The 24,876-nt window shown below is 36.6% G+C and overlaps 1 protein-coding gene across 1 annotated transcript in view; it reads right to left on the reverse strand.

The window, feature by feature from the left end:
• PRKCD (protein kinase C delta) overlaps window positions 1-24,876 on the reverse strand; it is a 64,745-nt gene that overhangs the window by 6,315 nt on the left and 33,554 nt on the right. Inside the window, exons 3-15 of the mRNA XM_015822339.1 lie at window positions 22,353-22,552; window positions 20,869-20,929; window positions 14,097-14,253; window positions 13,523-13,554; window positions 13,031-13,116; window positions 11,052-11,181; window positions 10,550-10,650; window positions 10,156-10,252; window positions 8,747-8,868; window positions 7,289-7,462; window positions 6,433-6,524; window positions 1,029-1,091; window positions 6-144 (exon numbers count right to left, since the gene is read on the reverse strand). Coding sequence (XP_015677825.1) covers window positions 6-144; window positions 1,029-1,091; window positions 6,433-6,524; window positions 7,289-7,462; window positions 8,747-8,868; window positions 10,156-10,252; window positions 10,550-10,650; window positions 11,052-11,181; window positions 13,031-13,116; window positions 13,523-13,554; window positions 14,097-14,253; window positions 20,869-20,929; window positions 22,353-22,552 — 1,454 coding nt within the window. The remainder of the gene's footprint in view (window positions 1-5; window positions 145-1,028; window positions 1,092-6,432; window positions 6,525-7,288; window positions 7,463-8,746; window positions 8,869-10,155; window positions 10,253-10,549; window positions 10,651-11,051; window positions 11,182-13,030; window positions 13,117-13,522; window positions 13,555-14,096; window positions 14,254-20,868; window positions 20,930-22,352; window positions 22,553-24,876) is intronic.

Here is a 24,876-nt window from a genome sequence, read left to right on the forward strand (position 1 = left end):
CTTACTTCAGGAGCTATATAATCTGGAGTACCACAGAATGTCGTTGCCTTGTTTTCTCCAAATACATTTTCTTTACACATCCCAAAGTCAGCTATTTTGATATGGCCTTCTTTATCAAGCATCACATTGTCTAATTTGAGATCCCTGTATGAAAAAAAAAATTCATCAAAGAATTAAAATAATCAATATTTACCTGAAATATCCACCTTACATAATTGACCCACTTAAAACAAGGTTAGCTACTGTGGCTCCCAGATTATCTATACCTCTGTAGCAGCCTGAGATCATACTATCAAAGTCTGTCAGAAAAAAATACTTTAATTTCAGCAGTATTCCCACTCTTAATATATTGAAAACAAGCTAATTCTAAAGAACTGAAAAACATCGACCCTGCCCCTTCTGGAGATATTACCATCCTATAAAAATCCAAAGGGTTATGGCTCTCCATTTTCCAAACTCTGCCAATCCAGACTTAAAACCTTAATTAAGCAACCATTTTCCTGATCAAATAAGTAGAGGCTCTCAATGTAAAAGCCAGAAACTATTTTTGAAAATAAAATAAAATAATCCTAGCCAGCAAGGATTAAGTCAGGTTGACAGCAAAGCTGCCTTCTAGATCTACAGTATAAATTGAAATTGTGCTTTTGAGAGAAGTTCAGTCCAATTTATTATAACCTGAAATGTGAATTATCTCCTTTGCCATTCTAGTAAAGATAAAGTGCTACAGTCTTGGGGCTAAATGCCGGCAATTAAGAATGTGAAACAAAAACTCTTTTATGTAATGTAAATAATAGCTTTATCCATCTTGCCAACGAGATAAATGTAAGAAAATAATTACAGATTGTTCTCAAGGGTTTTCTGAATTGCCCCTTTTTAACACCTCTGGAATAGAATCAAAATTTTAACAGTGAACAATTCCTTGTGACATATATCACATCGTATTAATCACAGATCCCACCAATTCCTCAGCAAGGCATAATCGTTAAAATATTGTATGACACTCTTGTTAAGGTCAACAAATCACTCACCTATAAATAATGCCTTTACTATGAAGAAACTGTAAGCCACACACTATTTCAGCACCATAAAATCTGAAATCAAGCAAAAACATTCTCAAACAATGTAGACTTAAAGTATTAGTATATTACATAATATTAATTATTTAATATCATATCAATAATGTCCTGTTAACAATGTATTAGCTACATTTCCAGTCATTTTTAGAAATCTTTACCTGTCCGTTTAATGTTGTAGAATCTGCTTGACATGGCTTCCTCAAATTGCCTTCCCAATTGTATCAGGCTATTAATATGCTGCAGTAATTAAAACCCTCCCATCTAACCTAGCTCCAGACAATCATTTCTCCTTTTCAGCTCCCATCCTATCCAAGCCTTTTGCTTTGCACAACTAAAAAGCAGCTCTTCCTACCTACAAGTAAGAGTTTGTTTTAATGCAGAACCAGGTGGAGGGGGAAGCTGTCTTGGAATATTTTTTAATTAAAAAGATTTAAACCAGCCTTTCTAATTAAAAAAAGTTTGCATGGCCTGAAAAGGAGAGATGCTGAGATATACCACTATTATTTTGCTTTTTCCTCAGGGATTTTATTTTTTTCTTTTTCTCTCTTTGGTCCTTTTAAGTCAGTGTTGATTCCTGGTGATTGTCTGAACTAGTCCCTGCAGTTTTTTCAGGAGTGGCTTGCCACTGCCTCCTCCCCAGGGCTGAGGGAGAGTGACTGGCCCAAAGTCCTCTGCTGACTTTAGGCTGAAGATGGGACTAGAACTCCCAATCTCCCAGCTTCTATCTAGTGCCTATCCAAACTTGTCTTCATTTCTTAATAGTCCAGGAATGCTTCAATCAACCTAAATGTTTTGCCTGTGTCTAAAGTAATATGGCAGCAGCCCAGATTTGATTTGGAGGTTTTACTTAGAATCATAATGTATTTAAGTAAACTTCATTATTAAGTAAAACCTGCCCTATTACTAACTTCTTTGTAAGCGTTATTGGCAGTTTAAAAAGCCCTAATTGTGGACATGTTTGACAAAAAGAATGGAACAATTTACAAATGTGTTGATGAATTGGATTAGAACAGGCAATGCTGCAGAAAGAGAAACAAAGCCTGCATTATACTGAATAGTTCTGATTAATGCTGTGGGATTAAGGAATGCTAGCCTAGATACTTTGTGAAAATATCTAAAGTTTGCTAGAACTATGGGTAATAATTTAAACCCTTTTTTCAATAATCCTGCTTCTAATAAGTTTCTCAGAAGAAAAACACTTCCTTTCTCTATTACGCAGAGAATTTAATAGCCAAATTGAAAGATCCCGTAACAATCTTTCCTTTTATTAAATTTTATGAAATTGTTATATGTAAAACCTAATGGGTTTTTTTTTCTGAGCTTATATTAGCAGTGAAGATGCAAACCTGAGGATAGTTTCTGCCACATATTTTCCTTAGACTTATATTTCCTATAATTTTTTCCTATAGCAATAAACCTGTGAAGTAGGTTGGGCTGAGGGACTGAACCAAAGTCACAGGTAGCTTTGGTGGCTGAACATGGACTTGGACCCGAGTCTCCCCACTCCTAGTCCAACACATTAGCCCCCATATTAACTTCTGCAGAAGTTAACAACTATATCTTCTCTCCTTTGCAGAATTTCCAGCCCAACATATCTGGAGGATAATAGGTGGGAATAGCTGCCCTGCTTAGTGCACTTTAAAAATACCACCTTAAAGAAACATTATGATCTGACAATTCTAACACTTTGGGAGTTACTCTAAATAAATTCATTGGCCCTTCCAAAGCACATTTGCTTGCATAGCATTTCAGCCCATGCTTAGGTGCTTAGTTATGGGGAGAATATCCACCTCTCTTATTCTCAGGAAGGCTGAAGAAGAGGTGGCTGTGAATGATGCTCCCTTTCAGTCGACGGGAGTCTTAAGTGAGTGGGGAAACCAGGCCATTTGATGAAGAAGCAGGTGCTGCTCAGTAGCATGAAAGAATGCCTACGACAGGGTGGGTGGAGGGAGTCCTGGGCAGAGAAAACAACAAAGGGATTTGACTGGAAGTTGAGCTATGTCAACTGGACTTATTTGCTTGTTGGTTTGGGAGTAAGTCCATTTGCCACGACTCAGCTTCCAGACAATTCTACCTGGATGACTGAGAATCTTTACTGACATATTGCCATGTGCTTTGGGGAAGAAACCCTGAAGTTGGTGTGGGAACACCCCTAAGAATTTTAGGAGTTAGTACATTCCCATGACTCTCTACTCTCTATTCAGATTCCCCATACCACCTGGTTCAGACTGAAAAAGTGGATAAGCAAGGAAACGTCTCAAGCCAACAAGAAAATAAGTCCAGTTTCAGTGACTCCAGACAATTCTACCTGGATGATTGAGAATCTTCATTGACAGCAGGTTTTGTTTGTTCAGGAGCTTACATTTTTTTAAAATGAAAAGATTTTAAATTTCTGGTTTCTGCCTAGTTTAGGTAACTTTCCATTTTATTAGGTTATTGTAGACATTGCTTTGTTATCAGGATACATAAATATGTGAAAATATGAGAATGTATTGTTACAACTTACACTAACGGCTTTATTTGTATGAATTGTGCACCAATGTCTCTTGAGTTAATGTGTCTGGTAGAGTAAAACTATTTCAACTGACAAAGACTTGTAGCAATTATTGTGATCATTTTTTTTAATATTTAGTTTCTGACAAAGGAAACGTTCTGCCGATTTTACAAAGATACACAGCTTCTCTGGAATTGTACTTTATTCTTTATCGCAAGTACTTTCCCTTTCACCTTCTACTTTCTCTGCAGGAGTTTGCAACTGCACCCAGAAAAATCAGATGTTTCCAACCACAGTCCAAACCAAGTGTCTACTTTTTCATTTTACGAGTGGGATGGAACCTTTAAAGTAGTTTACCCATGTGAAAATTCTTCCTTAGGCTAATCTAGCTAGCCTTCAGTGGCCCTGATGTGAAGCTCTCCAATCCTGCTGAGTCTCTCATTTACAGCATTTGCAGCCTAGCACAACAGGAGGGTACTAGCTGGAAAAAGCTGCCCTGCTTTGTACGCTTTGAAAATACCACCTTAAAGAGACATTGTGGGTTGGCAGCCAATACTGGACATAGTTTTTAGAGAGATTGTGTTGCACCCCCCCCTCTCATTTTGGGCCAGGCATGACTTTGTCCAATCTGGCAATTGCTCTCTCCAATTGCTGATTCTGTCCCAATAAGTTCACACAATATCATTTCCTGTCAGTACACACTAAGTCTGACATTTGGGGGGGGGGGGGTCACCTGCAAGGGTGAGGAATTTTGCAATAGTTCTGCTGGGGAGGAGAGGTTGAGCCCTCAGGCACTCCAGTGAGAGAAGCTATCTGAGCAGAGTCAGATAACATCATGATAACCAGCTTGTACTTCCCCACCAACGTGCAAAGGAAATATTGATTCAGTGCCGGAAATCTGTCAGGGTCTAGACGGGGAAAAAGAACTTCCTTGTCCAGCACCTTTAACTGCTATACCAGTCTGGCTCTCTACCTGACAGACCTGCTTTCCAGGCCACAAATAACTAGCTTGGTAATTATACTGTGCTTAAGGTAAAATAAGTCTATAACCTACCAGAATTCATACGTAAGTACTAAGTGTCCTAATTTTTTTAAAAATTGGGTAATTAAAAATGTTGGTAATTACTGCATTATTTTCAAGGTGCCTACAGTTTCCTCTTTGTGAAGATAGGAGAATTCTCTTCCAGTCATCAGGCACTTCATTCACCCTCCAGACATTCTCAAAATACCTAATGATGCCATAAGGCCATTAGCAAATTCTGTCAGTGCCCTAGGATAAAATTCATTCGCCCTTGGAGGTTTAAGAAGACTGAGCCATAGCAGGAATTATTAGTTCTCACTTTTCTTTTTACCAATTAGCAATTTTTTAAAATCTTCACTGAACAGTGATTCTTTCCTTTTTTTATTCTGAATATACTGAGTACAGTTGGAGAAATCTTTTTGGCTGTTCTTAGTATCCTTCACTAACCTCAACTCACTTTGAGCTTTCTGATGTTATTTCTACAATTCTGGCTTACTCTTCGTAATGAAGCATCACTCTTTCCATCTCTTATATATGCCCTTTCCCCCCCTCAGATTTTCACTATTTTCATTATTTGTTAGTTTTTATTTTACTTCTTTAAAATTTTAGTAAAGATAAGATATTGATATGTAGATATAGATATAGAAATCATGAGTGTAATTATGTCATTATTTTCCCCTCCTGTTATACTTATAAATCAAGGATAGGTGCCACTCTTGGGTCTTCGCCTAATCTTCTAAAGAATATAGTTGTCAGCAAGTCAAGACATGAATGGCCTGGAATATCCAGGCTTGATAGAACATTAGGTTAATTAAAATCTCCTGTTATTGCAGTTTACTTTTGGTAAGCCTCATTTACAGCTTCTTGATTTAACAGGTAATGGCAGAACCCAATGTGTTTTTAAACAATTCCCCAGTATTGTAACCAGATACTACAATAATACAATACTACCTAAATCATTATTGCCTAAATCATTCATTGGGATTTCTAAGCAGCTGATGATTCATTTAATGTATGGTATAATTTTTCCTCCCTTTCTATTATTTCTGTATTTTTATTTATTATTTTATTACTGGTATTTCTATGCCACTCTAATCCAGGATAGTTCTCAGCAGTGTGCACTGAGCATATGAAACTTTTTCCTGCATTTTTCTCCTTCATTTCTGTCACCCATGACCCTAGAGTACAGTTGTAATATCCATTACTCACTGTCCTTGCTACGTTTAAGCAATAATTTTAATTATCATAAAATGGAAAAAAATACCCAGTAGCTGTCTATATCAGCGGCCCCCAACCTTTTGAGCACAGGAACCAGTTCTGTGGAGAGAGATTTTTCCACGGATAAGAAGGGATATGGTTTTGCATGCTGCCTGCATCCCCTGGATGGCATTTCGCTTGCTTGTGTGGCCTAGTTTCTGGCACGCCGCTGCCTGATGCCGGTCCATGGACCGGGGCATTGGGGACCCCTAGTTTAGATGATCTTTATGATAATTATATGTTACTTCTAGGATTAGAAGCAACATGTCTCTCAACACCAACTTTTGAAGAATATGAGCTTTTCATAACAATGATATTGTGGAACATATGTCTATGCTTAGATTTTGAAGAACTATCTGATTTGTCACTATGATAGCTGAACACTAGATCAGTCATTGTTCTGATCCAGAAAGAATCTTTGAGATTAATAGACTATATTATTTCACAGAGGTATAGAAAATAGCATACTCCTTATCTATTTAATTAATTTTCTCCTTCATACATCTTAAACACTTGGGCTTGTACGTTTCTTAAAACTGCCTTCCTTCAAATCCCAAACTCCACATTATGCTATTAGAACTTACGTAGCTCTGAAAAGATCAAAACGACCTTTGTCCTGTATGTGGAACATTAGATCTCCACCATTGAGGAACTCCATAACAAAAAACAAATGCTCCTGTTTACAAATAAGAAAAGAAAATATTAGCCCTCTCAGAGAACTGCATCTGCAGCATGAACATGTAGTTTTTCAAGTGAGACCAATCACATATGGTGAAAATATCTTGCTGAATATCTTCACAGTGGTGTCAGACACATTTTTTTTAAAAAAACAAATTAGAAGACAAAGTCCCCACTAATTTGTGTAGCTCAGAACAGTTAACAGCATCTCAGAACAAAAACTTTGAGCTGACATGAAATTCCAAGCAAAGGAGCTGTAGCCCTCACTACCCAAATTTCTTGAAGAGAACATCATTTGCATACAGGTTGAGGGAGATGGCCTGTGAATACTTTGCACAAAGACGTCCAAACCTGGTTTGAGATCCAAGCTATTTATACATGAAGATAATGTCCCACCATTTAGCTCTAAATTGTGATTATTCAAAGTTATGGATACTAATAGAGATACTGCTGAGAATGCATGAGTGAGGCCAACCCCCCAAAAAACCTTGACATTATCTATTTAATTATACATAATTAAAACAAACATGATTCCTTCCCAATCATATATTTAATTTAATTTTTAATTTGAAATATAAAATTCAACAGAAATATATGTGAGTCTCTGGATGCCAAACCTATAACTTTTAGAGGTTGCATGTGCTCTCAGGGGTCTTAAATTCTGCATTTCTGTCTTAACTAAATTATATTATTCATCGAATAAATCTCCAATACATTTTCAGTATATCATATCAAAAAAGATAATCAACTATTGCACTGTACCTTAGTCTGAAAAGTGCAATAAAGATGAGTAAGAAATGGGTTTTCCCATGCAAGTGCCAAGACCCGCTTTTCCACCATGGTGCACTCCACATCATCATCAATAAGTACCACATCTTTTTTCAAAGCTTTTACTGCAAAAAATTCATTCTTCCCCTTAAGCTCGGCTAGTAGCACCTATGAAGTGGAAGATATATAGAATGTAGTTAGATGTAGGAGCTTTTCCAAATGTTAAATTCCTGAACGTTTTGTTATGCTACTAGGATTATCCAGTCCTTGATTAATTGGTAATTGTACTTTATGTTACTAATTAGGTGGCAACATCAAACTGATGCTCTCTGATCTCAGAAAGCTAAACAGGATGTCCAATTAGATATCCCCAATAAATCCAGGGCTGTAAAATAGATTGAGAATTGGAGACAAAAAATCTTGAGATAAGGCAATAGCAACTACTTCAGTGGCAGGACCAAAAAATTATATAAACATGTCTAGATAGTCACATGGAGTTAAGCTCTATTGAATTATTCTTTATTTTTATGAAGTCTATTGAATCTGTCTGTTTGGTCCCAACAACTAGGGACAAATTGTCAAAAATCCCCTAGCCCTGTGAGGGTCATGGGCAAAATGACAGACATTCTAGGTGGTTTCCTGCAATGCTTTAGAATACCCACCCCCACCCCAGTAGCAAGCTGAGTTTCCTCTGCCAAATTCTTGCACATCCAAAAACAATAAAATAATGTAACAATAGTCATAAGTAGTTTATTTATAGGAGATCTTAAATACTTAAATGAATAAAGACATTTCAGCAAGCCTCAAAATTGCAGAATGTGTATTTAAGCTTTATTTCTACCACATTTCAAAACAATACTACAAAAAATGACTTCTTGCTAGCTGATAGATTAAAGAAACAGAATTTTCTCAGATATGTGAAGTTCTATCAAACTGGACAAAAGTAATTAAATGGAAGAGTTTTATACATTTGTAATTTTTCTATGTACAATAAAATTGCATGAACTAAAACATCCACTTCAAGACAAAGGTGATATCTCATTGTATGGTAGTTATATACCAACACTTAGAAAGAAGTTTCTTATATCGATTGAACAGAATCAGATTTACTAAAATTCTAGTTCAGCAAATTCATATTAGAGACTTCCAATTGAAACTTGCATTGGAAATTAATACATGTTTGTTCAGAATGCTGAATGCTGTTTTTTATGTACAAAGGACTGATCAGTTCTATCACTGATCAGTTTCAAATATGTCACAGCACCAGTGGTTTACAGTCTATATGCTCAGAAAAATAAAAATAAAAGAATTTAAATAGGCATATACACATGTAATTAAATATATTAAATTAATCCAAAATAACAAAATATTTTTGCATTAAAGTAGACAGCTAGTAATTAAATATTCTATATAGAAAATAGATACTTTAAAAACAATGCATCTTCTACTTACCTTTCCAAAGCTTCCTTTTCCAAGAACCTTATGGAATACAAAACTATCTATATTGAATTTTCTCCTAATGGATAGTCGTGAGGATGATCTTCCCTCCCACAGCTTATCATATTCACAATGATCTTCAAAGACAAAATGAATAATTTTTGCTATTTCATTTAAATATTTTGTATAGCACTTACAGCTCATAAGATATTCTGTGTAGCTTCCATTATTACTAGCACGTGTATATGCATGTGCATTTTTGAAACTATAATTAAGGAATGATAACATTTCAGAAATATCCTGTACACTCGTGGTTTATATGTATATGGATTCTAAACCAATTATAAGTTTAGTGAGTTGTGCATTTTTACCTGAACTGTCAAAGTTTTAAGTGTTGACAAAATGTGTGATTAGATCTTTTTTTAAATATAGGACATCTAGAGAGGCAGGAACAATTTTACCTAGATTTTATTATGCCATCATTCTGTTTACATGTAGTAACTGCAACAATATCTGCACTCTAGCAAAAGCACTACCCACACGAATAAAGTACAAAGCCACTGACTCAGTTTAGACCAGTTTCCTCTCTTATCGTGTAACACAGCACTCTTTAGATTCTTCAGTCTATACAGCAAAACTCCCTTGCAAATCAAAATAGCATTTGCATTAGTGCCAACATGACAGAAGAGTTGGAACCAACTAGCTGCTGCCTGGGAAACATTCCAGACAAGCCCAGGTGGAAGAGAGACAAGGTGGGAGAAAGTCCAAAGCCAAAATAATGTTCTAAGCAAAGAAGATTCTTATAATTCTTTATCCAATCACACAAGACTGCAATTAAGATGAAAAGCTTTTGGCAGAGATGTCTTACAAAGCCACACTAATTCTGAGATAAAAGTGCAGCACCATCTATCTGTAAAGGCATTAAACCAAAATCAATTCAAGTTTAAAAACACAGCAATTGAACTGATCTGTTCTGATGCAGAATAATTATGAAAAAGATTATTGGCTCTTCATATGAAATTACTTCTAAATACAGTAACAAAATTATTTTTAAAATGAAAAATATTCACATGCTACTATTTCAAAGTGGATTCAAATATTTTTTTAAAATCATACAAAATATTGGTTGTATGCTTGCACTGAGTTTATAATATATATTTAAATATTTCTGAACTGCTTGTCATGCTATACACCTCCAGGGTGTGAATAACATTAAAATATAAAATTTACAATGTAACATATAAATCAGAAGCTATGACTAGTGGAATTGTACCCTTCGAAGACATCAATTATCACGTTGAATCAAAACCTCTACTGGAATTTCACAGAATACATGTCTGAGCAGAAAAGGCCATTCTGATTGATGGCAAATGAGTATCTACAAGAAGGGGTATTCAGAATGAAAAGAAACAATTTCATTTTACCTGTCATATCTACACGAAAGCCTTTAGGCTTCTTGTCAAAATCCTGATAAATCCCAACACTTTCTACTGACCCTGAATCAGATTTTCTGGTAGACTTCTGGAAAGATAAATATATTCTTCAATTATTTCGGTATCAACATATATGTTTATTTTTCATATACTTATGGCCAAATGTTTAAATAAATATTGGTACCGACATTAGCAAGCTAAGGGAAGCTTTGCCTTTCAATATAAGTAAGTGTGAATTTCTTATCTTTAACAAATAACAATGAAGGATTTTAAAAGTTGCTGCATTCCACAAATTTCTTTAGCACGATTTGGAATTCATAATTGTATTTATTTATAGATTTAAATGTACATGTAAAGAAACAGTAAAATGATTAACAAGACGTACCTGACTAACTTGAGTTAAAGCTTCTGCCAATAATTTCTGATTGATTCCACATAGATTTGCCACTTTCTTTTGACATTTATGGTGCACATTCATTCCACACTCTAAAGAAAACAGTTTATTATTAATAAAAGTAACACTTGTAAGCATATCAACAATCTAGTATTTTTACCAGTGATAAACTGGAAATGATTACCTTGTTGTGTTCTTTAATTGAACCAAAATATACAGTTTAATTTTTCTGTTCCTATTTTTGGCATAAAAAGAAGAAATTTGCACTTGCTGAACCACAACCCCCTCCCCCCCAGCACAAAAGATTTTGGTTTTGAGATCATTTGTGTATTTTTAGTTGTAAATACTGCTGCAAGTTATCTAGTCCAATAAAATCACATATTCAAGTTTTACATAAAATGTATGTATTAATCTGATTTGTATCCTGCCTTTCATAGATCTTTTTTCTTGTTTTCTATTTTAAACCTTCAATGATTGAAAATAAAGACTGTACCTTCACATTTTAATCCTTGTTTTACTATTCCCCAGAGAAGACTACCGCAATGGTCGCAGAAAGTAGGGCTCATATAATTATAAACTTTGAACCTGTGAGGCATATCAATATGAAAGCGCTCTTTCTGAAACTGAAGATACATTTATATTAGAATACAAGTTAAAGAGGTCCATCTCCTCACATGATCACCAAGTTTCCAATGCCAAGCTAGTTAAACAATTATGTAACTGTTGAAAAACTGATGTACATTTATCATAGTCAGATATTTAGAAATCTCTTATTCATTTGAAAATACAGCTTACAGCCTACACAAGCAATACATTTATCAAAACATCTCAAGTATTGTTCTGTCCACCATGCTATGCTAAAATTGTTTTCAACATTAAACTTCTATGTGTTTAAATTCTGAAATCAAAAGGATTTTCCAGTAATTTACTTCAGTGAGCTTTTAGAGTTGGGCTTCTTTGAAAATATGGGGCATCAATTTAGCATCCTAAAAATTACAAATTCATATATTTTCAGGGGGCAAGTATGGGGAAGCAGACAATGTTGGCAAACAAGCAATACACCTGATCAATTCCACAGAGATTAAAAAACATTTGCAGAATATAGGTGCCATATCAGGGAAATAAATAATTTCAAGCATGTTCTATCCACTTATTGCTGCATAGATTTAAGTTTGCAGTAAAGGATTATTGCAAGACTTAAATCCCAGAAGCCACAAGTGAATAAAGCATTCTTGAGAATGTGATGCTACCTAAATTCATGCTTATATTAACAAAATCTTTCATTTTTGTGCAAGGTGACTTTTTTTAAAAAAATCCAAACCTTTCATTAACATTTTAATCCATTTTTGTGGTCTGTGATCCCCACCAAAATAATAATTGGCTTGTATTCTTATGTTTCTGTCAGACTCTGGCTGAAAAGCCCAACGAAATAAACACACCAGAGACATAGCGATCTCTAATGTAAAACTTTATTAAGCATAGCATACCGGTAGGATTGAAGCAAGCTAGCTCTAGCAATATGGCGGGAAACAGTTAACTAAGAGCGAAACTTCCCCTTCTCCTTTGACAGTTCACATTGTCCAATAAACCGTCCAGCAATTTTTATGAGAAGAAAACTTCGGCTTGTCAAAACATCTCTTTGGCTGCTTTGGCTCTCACACTGATAGGGAACACCTGTGGAGCCCAAGCTCTTCCCTTTCCCCTTCAACTGTAGGCAAACTAGAAGCACTATGGCAGTCCTAATGCCAAACAACGGTTTTGTAGCTTGACAGTTTCATTATTAAATTGCTTAGCAATACTTTAAAAGTCTCTTGCCATGGCATATTGATAAATAAATATTCTAGGAAATTTAGCATTAAGTACTTTTGCTCACGTTTTTTCCTATTTCAAACAGAGCCAAAATGAGTGACTCACCATACCCATTTTTCAGTGTGCTTTTTCCATTCAAAGACCGATCACTGATCAATCCCTCCACATAATGCCAAGATTCTAAGAAAGCTGCACATAGTTTTCATAAAAAAATTAGGGTGCAACTGAATTACAGGAGCAATGAGATCTTGATCTAAACTAATGGTTGGAGATCATCCATTTTAAAAAGATTTTTTGAAGAGTTAAAGACTGCGAACAGAATGCACAGTTTCCTGGAATTTCTGTGAGGACTTTCGTATAATCTCTTATGAGCTCTGCTTCATATCCAGGGACATTTTAAGTTATTGTAAATGGTTAAGCTCTTGATGTAAAGATTTCCTCCAAAAAGATACGGAAAATATCTACATTGTTTTGTCTCTGCTCTACATAGGCCCTTTCTTTTTCTTTTCATTTTTGATAACTTACCTTGTATGAAATAAAATGTTAAACAAAGGACAGCTATAAACAAATTAAATGTGTAAATATAAATTCAGAGTTTCTTTTAAGATGTTTTTTTGTCAAGGAATAAGCATTACTTAATATGTAAGATACTGTGTTACTTACCACTGTATCTCTACTGTTTGCTGCGGTTCCAGTACATCTCCCAATGATTTTATCAATGCACTTTTTGTGAATAGCAGCATTACATTCTTCAAAGAACAGTAACAAAAGATACAAAAAATTAAATTTCATCTTTTGGGGAAAAAATTAATAATATCACAAATTATAATCAATTGACACTTTAAATCAATATGTCAGAAAAAGCAAATTATATTATTTTGTTCTTTTTATTTAGTTTACTATAATTTTATTTACCTTGGTGGTAATAATTTTATTATTACATGATTTTATCATGTACAATAAGCTTATTTTTCAGATATAGCTTAACCTTTTATTGTTTGCTTCAGTAAACTATTGTGAATATATGTCTCTAATTTCTAAAATTACAGACAGTATATCTGTATTTATTAGATAGCATTTCTTTTGAGCAAAACTGAAATTAATGATTGAAATTATTCACTGACTCCAAAATAAAAACTGATGCAGCAAACTTACGTCTACATTTGTATCCTTGCTTATTTAGCCCCCTATAAAAGAAACAGACAGAAAAGAACAGTGAAATAAGATTTTAGAGAAATATGAACTGGGTTTTGATAAATATAAGAATGTGGTAACAAGACTGGAATCAATTAAGTTTTCATTATAGACCTTGGTAGTGCTATTGTCTATGACATTAATTTTAGTATCCTAGAGTGGCCAGGAACATTTCCTGGCCAGCATTGTTGATCCAGCTCCTGGTATTCATTTCCATAGGAGAGGGAAGCAGAGTCATTATAAATATCCATGAAATCTGATCAGGTTCTTTTTAATGAGGAGAAAACTATCAAAGTTATTATGTGTGGTTTCCATGGAGTTACATACATCATTAGTTAATTTATCTGTTAACTAATTCCCATTAACTGTCAGATAAGCTGATAAAGTTTCTTAGGGCTTTCTGAAAGCAGAGCGAAATTCTCTGAGGAAAAATAAGGCCTTCACATCTCACAATGAAAGAAAAATGATAGAAATTCAGTAGTAGAATTATCTACATAAAAATTATACATCTAAAAAACAGAGTTACGTTTCTTACCAGACAAACTCTTTGCAGACAGAGCAAAATGTAGGTTGTCCAAAAAAAGTGGCGATGAACTCATGATTTTTAATATAGTGAATCTTTGCCTGTTTAATTGCTCCTCTTCTATTTATAGTCACAGTTCCTTCATCTTCTCTTATTGATTGCATAGCGTCTTCAAGTAAAGAAATAAAACATAAGTGAAGTTATAAAAAGTGTTGTTCTTCATTTGACTGTTTGTACTTAATTTTCATCAACCATTTGTTTAATTAACAAATTGATATAATACATTTATATGTAATATAAGCATGCAAGAAAATCCTATGTGTTTGTTCCTTCACTAGGAAATGTATTTTCAAACGCTGTTTTAGCAATTTTATGTTGCCAACCAAAATTCATGCTTGTTTTAAAAATTACAGTCAAAGAATAAATACAACAGCCATAAATGCAATTCTGGAGAAAAAGCACTACACCTTACTATTTTTGACCGTTAAGGATTAATGGCATACAGAATACCGAGAATGAGCATGCAGTTATTTAATAAAGGCTTCTTTGCTTAGTATCCTCTAGATCAGACATGTCAAACACAAGGCCCGGGGGACGGATGCCGCCTGCGAAGTGGTTTCATGTGGCCTGTGAAGCCATCCTGGAAACAGTGAAGGAATGGCCCCCGCTGCCTTGGCCCTGCCCAGGCTGGCCAGGAGCCAATGTACAATTTTGTGTTGGCCATCTATGCTGAAATGTATTCAGTCTTAGCTCCACAAGGCCATCCAGAAACAGCGAGGAGCCAGCCCCTGCTGTGTTAGCCCTGCCCCCTGGGTGCATGCTGGGGAGGTGTCATCCTTTGTGAGGAATAAAGAAATGGACCATGACTTGGCGGTTGCCCCGGTCCCACTCCCTTCTGCCAGAGACCCTCAGATCTGTCCCACTCCTGCCCAGGCCCCCACAGGGACCTTTGACACGAACAATGTAGAGCTGGCCATGCCCACCCAGTAGGCCACACCTACTCCATCCACACCCACCCAGTAGGCTGCACCCACCCTGGCCACACCCACGTGGCCCCTCAAGAGCAACCGCAATGCTAATGCGGCCCTCAATAAAATTGAGTTTGACACCCCTGCTCTAGATATAACAGCATTCCCAGAATTTTCAGCCAGGCAGCAGAGCTTTTTCACACGACCATTGCAGCATCCCTGTGGACACATGATCAAAATTTGGATGCTTGGCAACTGATTCATATTTATGACGGTTGGAGTATACCGGGGTGATGTAATCTCTGGTGATCTTCTAACAAGCAAAGTCACTGGAGAAGCCAGATTCACTTAACATCTGTGGCAAGAAAGGTCATAAAATGGGGCAAAACTCACTTAACAATTGTCTCGCTTAGCACCAGAAATTTGGGGTTCCTATAATCTATTCCAAGAGATCTTACAGGGTATGTAAGTTTGTGTATATGAAATTATAGTTAAGTTTCAGAACAGGAGAACAATCTTTTTTCCTAAATTCCGTATTCTTCCAGCAAAAGTGTTACTTTCTTTTGTTTGTGGAAAATATAAAGTTGGAATCAGCTTGATTAGCCTTACACTAAAAAGAGCATCACTACTTCAAAACTATTGTTGTTTATATGCATTAGTCATCTTTAGTGCTCACTGTCTTTCAAAGTGAATGGAACAGCTGCTTTTTCTGGGTCTTGAATTCTAAAGCACTGAAACAGCAGGCTAAACAGCTTATTTTCACTGTGGAAAATTATTCTAATAGCTCAGATTGCAACCCAAAGAAATACATTTGCCACTGAATCTAATAAACATGTTTAAAACTAGGAGGAAAGCCAAACTGCTACACTATGATAATCAAGATGATACAAAATGTGCTTTACTTACAGTATATATTTTGGAAAAACACAAGGATAATGAATATAAGGATAGACTTCAAACCGCACTAGATAAATCCTATGAAAGGGCTTTAAAATTGCTGCCTATTATCATGATCCCAGTCTTGTTCTTGATTTTTGATCATAATAAACATACATCAGTGCTGTGGCAGATTTAGGAAAGAAAAACTGAAGGTCTTTACCGGAAATCACCTTTTGGTGATTGGTCTGATTTATTTGCTATTTAAATTACTACAAAGTAATTTACTAAATTGGTCTGAATTAGTCTGAGCTATTTGCTATTTAAATTACTGCAAAGTAATCTACTAAAACAAGAGGAATAAAGAATAAAAATTAAAAGTCTGGTCATTTCCCTTTGAACTATACTTATGTAAGATTCCTAATATGATCAGGTCCTCCCACAATTATTTTAGAATAGAAAGGAAATGATGCTTCTGACACCTTACAAGTAATTAATATTAGTCATAAGAGACTCGTCCAAGACATAACATACAATATAGTATGTTTATGAGCTGAATAAGGAGACATCAGCTGGGCGCTTCTGGGAAAGCTATTACTGCAGTTCCAAATCAGAGTGTTTGCCACCTTGAGATGCTCTATTAGTATGCTAACTATGTAATGTACTTTGTTGTATTCTGTTCTCCTTCCTCAAGCCAATTACTGTGATAAGGGAATCAAGGCCAAATATTCTTCCCAAGCACTTAGCTGGAATCCCTAAGGTCACAACGCTCTGCCACAAAGACTTTCATGAACTTAAAATCAGGGAAGGAACATTGAAGCAATATCAGAAACTTTGTGTCTGCTTTCCACAAAGTCATGGCCACCCAGAGGGAGAAATGGCTCTCTTAGCATGGGAAATAAGTAGTTGAGCTAGAGAAGCTGAGTCTTGAGGAATATCCTCTTTTCGAACAGAGGCTGCTAAAAACAGGGAAGAGAAGGGCAAGGAATGCTGCCTAGGGACACCAGCATTTTCAATCCAAGTTGCAAAAATAGGCTGAATTGAACAAGCTCACATTCTTATCAAAGGACTTGCAGAGGAGACCTTGGACTGTTTTGATGGGCTGCAAAATTATGCTCAGGAATGCCTATTCAGTTTAAAGCATCAGAAAGGACAGGGTGATTTCCAGTTTTTCCTTCCAAAATGTGCCACAGTACCGATATATGTTTGTTGTGATCAAAAATCAAGAACAAGAAATTGATCAGAACAAAATAACTGAATACCATTGAATAAGACATTCAAACATCAATTATTTATTGATGTTAACTTCTGCTGTACAAAATTTGGCAAGACTGATTGCAGTTATCTTACCTAAGAGGAGAAGGTTCATATAAAATTCATCAGAGCAACATGGAGCATGTAGTAATAAGGAGGATTTTTTTTCAGTTGTTATTTCAACACATGAAGAATTAATTCTACAGCAGATATAGGTTCAACAAGGTATAAGAACTTTTCATACCGTGTTTTCCCGAAAGTAAGACCTGGTCTTACTTTCTTTTGGGCTCTGAAGTAAGCACTAGGATTTACTTTCGGAGAGGGTTTACTTTTTGCTGGTACCAGTAGGCTGCGAGCGTGCGGGGGTGGGGCCGGGCCTATGCTTTGGGTGGAGAAGCAACACGGAGGTGAGAGTATGGTGGCAGACCAGGTATGGTACCGGTGCAGGCAGGGCATGTGCCTTTCCCATGCCAGGCGAACCCCTGCAGCCCTGAGGTGGCCGTGCCAGGTGGCGGTGGGAAGGGTGCTGAGGTGGGGGTGGCAGGCTGACCAAATGGCAGGTGGAGCAGTGGAGGCTTGGGGAGGGAGGGTGGTGAAGCGGGCGGGGTGTGTGCCCTTCCTGAGCCAAGCCAGCCCCTGCAGCCCGTTCCGCTTATAATTCACGATCCGCCGCCACTGTGTGCAGGAAAACAAAAGAAGTTTTTTGGGGGAAAGGTCAATCAATCAATCCCAACTTCTCACAAAAAAAAGATCTCGTGAAGTTGGAATTGATTGACCTTTCCCCCCCCCACAAACTTCTTTTGTTTCCTTGCACATGGCAGCAGCAGATCGCGAAGGATAAGCGGCACAGGGCTGGAAGTCAGGTAAGGGGCTGCAGGGGCTGGCTTGGCATGGGAAGGGTACACACCTTGCCTGCCTGCTTCACCACCCTCCCTCTCCAAGCCTCTGCTGCTCAGGCAGGCCCGGCTAGGCCAGGCAGGCACCCTCCCCGGATCTCTGGGGCAAAGGCCCCAAGCTCCGACTGGTAGAGTGTTGGCTTGGCTGCCCAACCTCAGCACCCTTCCTGCTGCCACCCAGCATAGCTGCCTGGGGTTGCAAGGGTTAGCCTGGCATGGGAAGGGTATGTGCCCTGCTCACCTGCCCGCTTCACCACCCTCCCTCTCCAAGCCTCCACCATTCCACCTGCCACTTTGGTTGGCCTGGCCGCTGTCCAGCACGGCCGCCCCAGGGCTGCAGGGGCTGGCCTGGCACAGAAAGGGCATGCGGTCTGCAAGCCCACTGACTGGTAAGTCCGCTGCAGCCAGGCCTCCCACACCGTTGCCATTGCTCAGGCAGGACGCCGCATGGCGCTTCATGCCATTGCCGTTGCTCACGGCAGGATGCCGCGTGGTGCTTCGGGCCGGCCCAAAGCACTACGCGGCGTCCTGCCACGAGCAACAGCAATGGACTGGGAGGTCTGGCTGCAGCAGTCCTACTGGTAAAGTTCACCCCCCACCCCTGCCCTCACCCCAAACTAGGGCTTACTTTCAGAGGGCCTTATATTAGGCCCATCCCCCAAAATCAAGCTAGGGCTTACTATCAGACTGGGTCTTACTTTCGGGGAAACATGGTATGTCAGATTTTTCGTACGGAACTGATGAAAATAAAATATTAAATTTGGCTTGCTGGGATGGCAAATATATAAAGTGATATAACTGCTCTGCTTCCATTTGGCATTTTCTATGTGTTTCTGAGATCAGGCTAGTCATTGTTTGATGTCTGATACTTAGAAATATCTTCTTAGCATAAATATATTATAAAAGAAATTTTTAACCATCTATTGAAATATCATATGATAAAAAGCTAGCAAGTCATTTTTTGTGACTGGATGATTTGAGGGTCATAATTATGGAGCTACGCAATGCCTAAATCACTGGTAAATGACAAACAGAGTCCGGATTGAATTTTAGTTTCTCTACATGTGTTTTGGCATGGTGGAAGACTGGCAAACAGGTAGTGCAGATATACCTGTGAAGAAACAATTATTGAGCCAGCTGAGGCAATTTGCAATGCTGTATTGTAAATCACTCTTTCCTTTGAGCCTTTTATCTGTATTCTTACTTGCAGCAAATAAGATGAAGAATACAATATGGATTTTCTAACCTAACATGTTTGGTGCAGAGGTTGCATATCACACATAAAATTCTCCATAAAAATATTAATAACAAAAGTCAATTATTTGAACTTTGAAGTCATTGACAATATATGTTAGCAGATCATCTTTGGGTATTGTCTGCTAGAGATGCAGTTTGGCAATGGGATAACATATGAATTATGACTAAGTCATTGATAAAGTGTGCCACAAAAACATCTCAGGCATTCTCTTTATAGATATTGCCTTATAAGAAAAGTATAAAAAAAGAATTGAAAGCCCCCAGATGATGCTTGAAAATATTGCATAAACACAAAATCTTAGAAGCGTACTATACAATTATCTGTTGATTCCAGCACATCCATCTGCTGCCCTTCAAATTTAGCGATCTTAGCAAGCTGAAAGGATATGGATTGGTCTATCAATCTCTCTGTGATTCTGTTAACGTTCATTCAATAAAATTCTTTGGGGCATTTCACCCTGGACTGAATCTGTTTTTTCCATAGACTAAAAAACCTATTGGCTCTCAACTAACACATCATCTCCATTTCCATTATATCCTTAGCCAAATCCATGGTGCAGACAGGATCGCCCATTAATTCTCTTTACAGACACAAGAACCAGAATGTTTTGGAATTCTGTCAAGTCTCTGCAAATGAAATTACTGGTATGTACAGAATCAATCATGCTATGAGTCCAGAGAACAGAGCATCCAGGGATGTGGATATTTAAAGGCAAGATCAAATATTGACTAGGCATTATAGCTTGAGTTGGGGCTAGAGAGGTTATGGTTCCTTAGTCTTTGTCTAGACATGCAGTAGCCCAATGTCCTGGGCTCTCACAATATAAACAAGCTCCTGAACTCCTGTATTTAACTTTTTCTTCTGGAGATAATTGAGTCTAGTTCTACCTATTTACATGGATAGTGCAGGCTGAAGAGATGTGGTTGGAAGTCCCTACATCTGAGATCTGGTTAGCAGAGACTTGCACATAGGTTAATTAATTAATTAATTAATTAATTAATTCAATTTCTATAGCAAGCCATTTCAAGCAAGTGACTCTGGGTGGCTATATTGGGCCAAAAAATCTGGTGGCCTGACCAAGAGCTCCATCAATTTTTTTAGGCACTGCTACAGGACATTTATGATATGATGCTGGAGTCAGTTGCAAATGTGCAGTTTGCATGTTGAACTGGAAAAGCTGTACTTTTAATTGTTCATTTTTTGCTCGTAATTACTCCATTTCAATTACTGCACTTAAAGGATTACTCATCTATTGTGTTGAGATGGCAAACAATCTCACACTCCACATCAGCTGATATAGTCTGCAACTACCAAACTACCCTCCCAAACTACCCTTCCTACCAGTGCATTCATTTCAGATAATCCCTGTGCTTTACGTGAGATTCAGTCTGCTCAAGGTGTTTAGGCTGATCCCTAACAGTAAATATTCTCTTCAAAATATACAGGAAAAATCCAGACAGATTTGGACTAGGGTCATTATATTTCAAAGCAATGTTAACTACTGTATATATTGGAAGGTTTAGCTTTCTTACCGCCATCTTCTAGAAAATATTGTACAGTCATGAGTACTTTTCCTTGAGGTTGTAAATCAAGCTAAAAAGGAAGAAACATTTGAATTACTTGCAAGTTTTGATAAAACTCTAAAATAATCTTTCTACAGAGAATTAAAAATGCCCCAAGTGATTGCTGAGAGTAGTGTTTCTCAACCTCAACAACTTTACGACATGTGAACTTCAAGAATTCTGAGAGATAAAGCCCAATACAAACTTAAAGTTCTTGAGGCTGAAAAAAACCTGCCCTAGAGAGTGTTAAGTCACAGGAAAAGCTGCTTTCCTCAGATCTTCCTTCCTTCCTTCCTTCCTTCCTTCCTTCCTTCCTTCCTTCCTTCCTTCCTTCCTTCCTTCCTTCCTTCCTTCCTTCCTTCCTTCCTTCCCTTTCTTCCTTCCTTCCTTCCCTTCCTTCCTTCCTTCCTTTCCTCCCTCCCTCTCTCTTTCCATTTCTGGAAGCTTGATCTTTAGACTTTCTTATTCATTAGGAACTGATGATTCTAGGGTTTATAACTCTAGAAATGTATATACTGAACAAAGAGAGTTTGGTTGCCTGAAGTCCTAAAGCAAACATGCACTGCAGGTTTGTTTGTGGTTCCTGAATGCCTTGAATGTAACCCTTATATTCCAATCACAATCTTTCCAATTTCCCCAAGCAAAGGCCTTTCCTTTTAATAATAGCTGGCAAAGAAATAGCAGTGCTCTAGTCTACAGATGCCCCATGATGTTCTTTCTGCTGAACATCTTTAGTTTCTATGGTCCAGGAGTATTCTAGAAAAGGGGAAAGGTGATGCATGTAAGCCCATTGCCAACTTCTGATTAATATATATATATATTAACAGTGTTATTTTCAGCTGAAGCACTTCCTGTCTGCTGTGTACTCAGGGGAATAAATAAATAAATAAAAAACATATAGAAAGTGCTTTTTTTTTTTTAAAAAAAAGTAAAAAATACACAACAAAGTATTTTCTAGTTCCTTTGTCATCATTTTAAAAAGCAATAAAAGAATAAATTAAAGAAGTTTGAAATTATTTGTTTATATTAAATACATGAGATAGTGGACTCCAATGGACATTCACGAAAGTTCTCTAGGAATACAATTGCATCCCCGGCATTTCTATCATTTTTAGAAACTCTCCAAATTTGGTTGGGGTTTTCTGCGATAGGTATAACAAAATACCATTATGTTATAAAAGGAAATGTATTCCAGAAAACATTCTCTAAAGCAAACCGGTGTCTAAGCCTTAGTAACATAACTAACAGGCCAATGTCTCCAAGGAAGAAATTACCTACAGAAGATCACCTCACAAAGAAAGCACTATGGTATCTCCAGTTGTCTTTGAAGCTGTAGGAGGCTAAATAAGTAGGTTTCTTGGAAGCCAGATGTCTTTTGGATGTCCTACTTTTGAACTCTAATGGTCCAAGGTAAATAATGACAAAAATAATTGATCTCATAAATAAATACACACCCAAAACTCTGCTTTTCCATTGCCTTTCTTACATCTTTCAGCCAAAACAGATACACCTACAGTCACTTCAGACAGTGGCTCTTCTGCGGCCTTCATGAGAACAATCTGAATCACACGTCCTTCATAGATGTGGGCATCAAAGGACGTTTTCCAATCAGGGTACATAGTGGGCTTCTTCTGAATCAAAGTTTTTCCTCTCTCTGTAAATACCACAAAAATGTATGGATGACAAATTGACAAGAAAAGCTCTGTACTTCATCATATATTGAAACTACATATGGTCAATTTATTAATTAAGGAAAGGGAAAAATATTTCAATAACTTTAAGGAAATTATAACTCTAACAATCAATATCTATTCGTATTTATTTTGTATTGGTACTTTCACTGTTGCCAGGTCAAGAATTGAAAAAGTAAGAAATGGTAAGCCAAAGAAACTAAGGCATTAGAAAATAAAATGATATATAGCTAAATCTAATTTACATGAAGCTATTAAGTATTGTTTCATATGTTGTCTTTGGTTCTTTAAACTTCTGACATCATTCTTTAGATGATCTTTTCAATTCCAACCACAATTTTCTCATCATTTCTCTCAATCCACTTATTCTCCCTTCAGACATTCATTTTGTTTGGATTCTCATTCATTTAACACCATGTACCTTCAGTGTGTGTGTGTGTGTGTGTGTGTGTGTATGTGTATATATATATTCCTTTTTCCGAAAGATTTTTAAAAAATCTGTTTCTCAAGGTTCATCAAGTTTCCATTGAATATCCCCCTTCTTTATAATGAAAAAGTGGTATAATTTTAGCTACATTTATGCAAGAGTATGATGACTTGAATTAGTTACTGGGGTAAAAGCTCCTTTGCAAAAAAAAAAAAAGAAGTTCAAAGAAAAAAGTTTTATTTCATGTCTGAATCACTCCAATGTAATTCTCTTTCTTAGGTATGTTTGTTTTTTTCTTCTATGTTTGTTTAGATTTCCATGACCACACTGGAAAACAATTGCTTTTATTCTTTGCTGACTCTGGTCCAAATATGAGCTACAAAATAATGAGCAGACTAGTAGGAAAATACCATGGGTAATGTGTAACATGTTAGATGAGAGATCTTATTTTGTTTTCCCTTTTCCATCTATCATTTAAATGAAGACAATTTACATTGTTTTGTTGATGCATTTTACTATGTTTATCATGAATTGTTTTAAGATCAAATTGAATAAGTGGCATTGATATGGATGAAATAACATTAATCAAAATTATTAGATAAATATAATGGTCCTTCTATATTCATAAATCATAGACACGATATTTAAGCTGTACCACTATTGGTACAGCTTAAAATGCACTGATTTGGCACAGCATGAAATCATTTATGTTTCTAAACTAAAAAGGAATCCTTGAACTCCAAATGCACTTTATATTTCTGAAAGGAGGCCTCAAGTATATTATTTCCCACTTTAGTGTTTAAGATAATAACTGCATCCCTTCTAAACATCTGAGGAATTATTTTATTAGATCTGAACACAAGCACAATAAAGCATCAACTATTAATGGCTCAAGTATTAATGCATAAAGAATTAAAAACACTGAATATAGTGACATACACTACAGATGTATCATGAGCCTGAATTCATAAAATATTCAAATGTTCAAATGTATCCATTTTGTTGAATAGTTTATGCATGCACCGTTTCAAAATACTTAATATATTCTTGAAGTACACTCTTAAATTATAATTTTATATGTAAATGCTTCTTCCATTTCAGAACAAATACAGAAACATTCAGTTTGTTGTTGATGTGATGGAATTAATGAAACATGAATGTGTATTATGTATATATATATTCATGTTCCCATTTCCCTATTTCTCTTTTATTTTATCCCAGCAGCATCCAAGTTAGCTTGAGGTCACAGGAAGAGAGAGTGGGAAGAGACATGCCCTGTTAAGTCCATGTCTTGGATACTGACTGCTAAATGAAAATGGCTAAGTGGGATTTTTAATGTTCTAGACACGAGTGGGAAAGGGCAATGATACTTCTAGGCTATATGAAAAATAAAATATTCAGCAGCAGCCAAGGTGCTGGTGCTGGTGTTAAGGGAAATAGAATGATAGAAGAAATACTGTGCAATTAGCCTCACCTCTTTTGTACAAACATTGGCAAAATGGCAAAATTTGTGATGCAATTTTTATCAATTTTTATCAATTTTACACGGACACCTATGAAATCATATGGTCTAGAACAGGGGTCTGCAACCTTAAACACTCAAAGAGCCACTTGGACCCGTTTTCCAGAGAAAAGAAAACACTGGGAGCCCCAAAACATGCGCGGGGGGTGGGGTGGGGGTGGGGAGTTCAATTGAAGGGTTTAATTAAAAAGAAATAGAGGCTGCTGTGCATGGGTTCTCTCTCTCTCTCTCTCTCTCTCTCTCTCTCTCTCTATATATATATATATATATATATATATATATATATATATATATATATATATATATATATATATATATATATTTTTTTTTTTTCTCTC

The sequence above is a fragment of the Protobothrops mucrosquamatus genome, unplaced genomic scaffold (assembly GCF_001527695.2).
Source record: "Protobothrops mucrosquamatus isolate PMUCROS unplaced genomic scaffold, P.Mucros_1.0 scaffold1526, whole genome shotgun sequence".
Classification (NCBI taxonomy): domain Eukaryota; kingdom Metazoa; phylum Chordata; class Lepidosauria; order Squamata; family Viperidae; genus Protobothrops; species Protobothrops mucrosquamatus.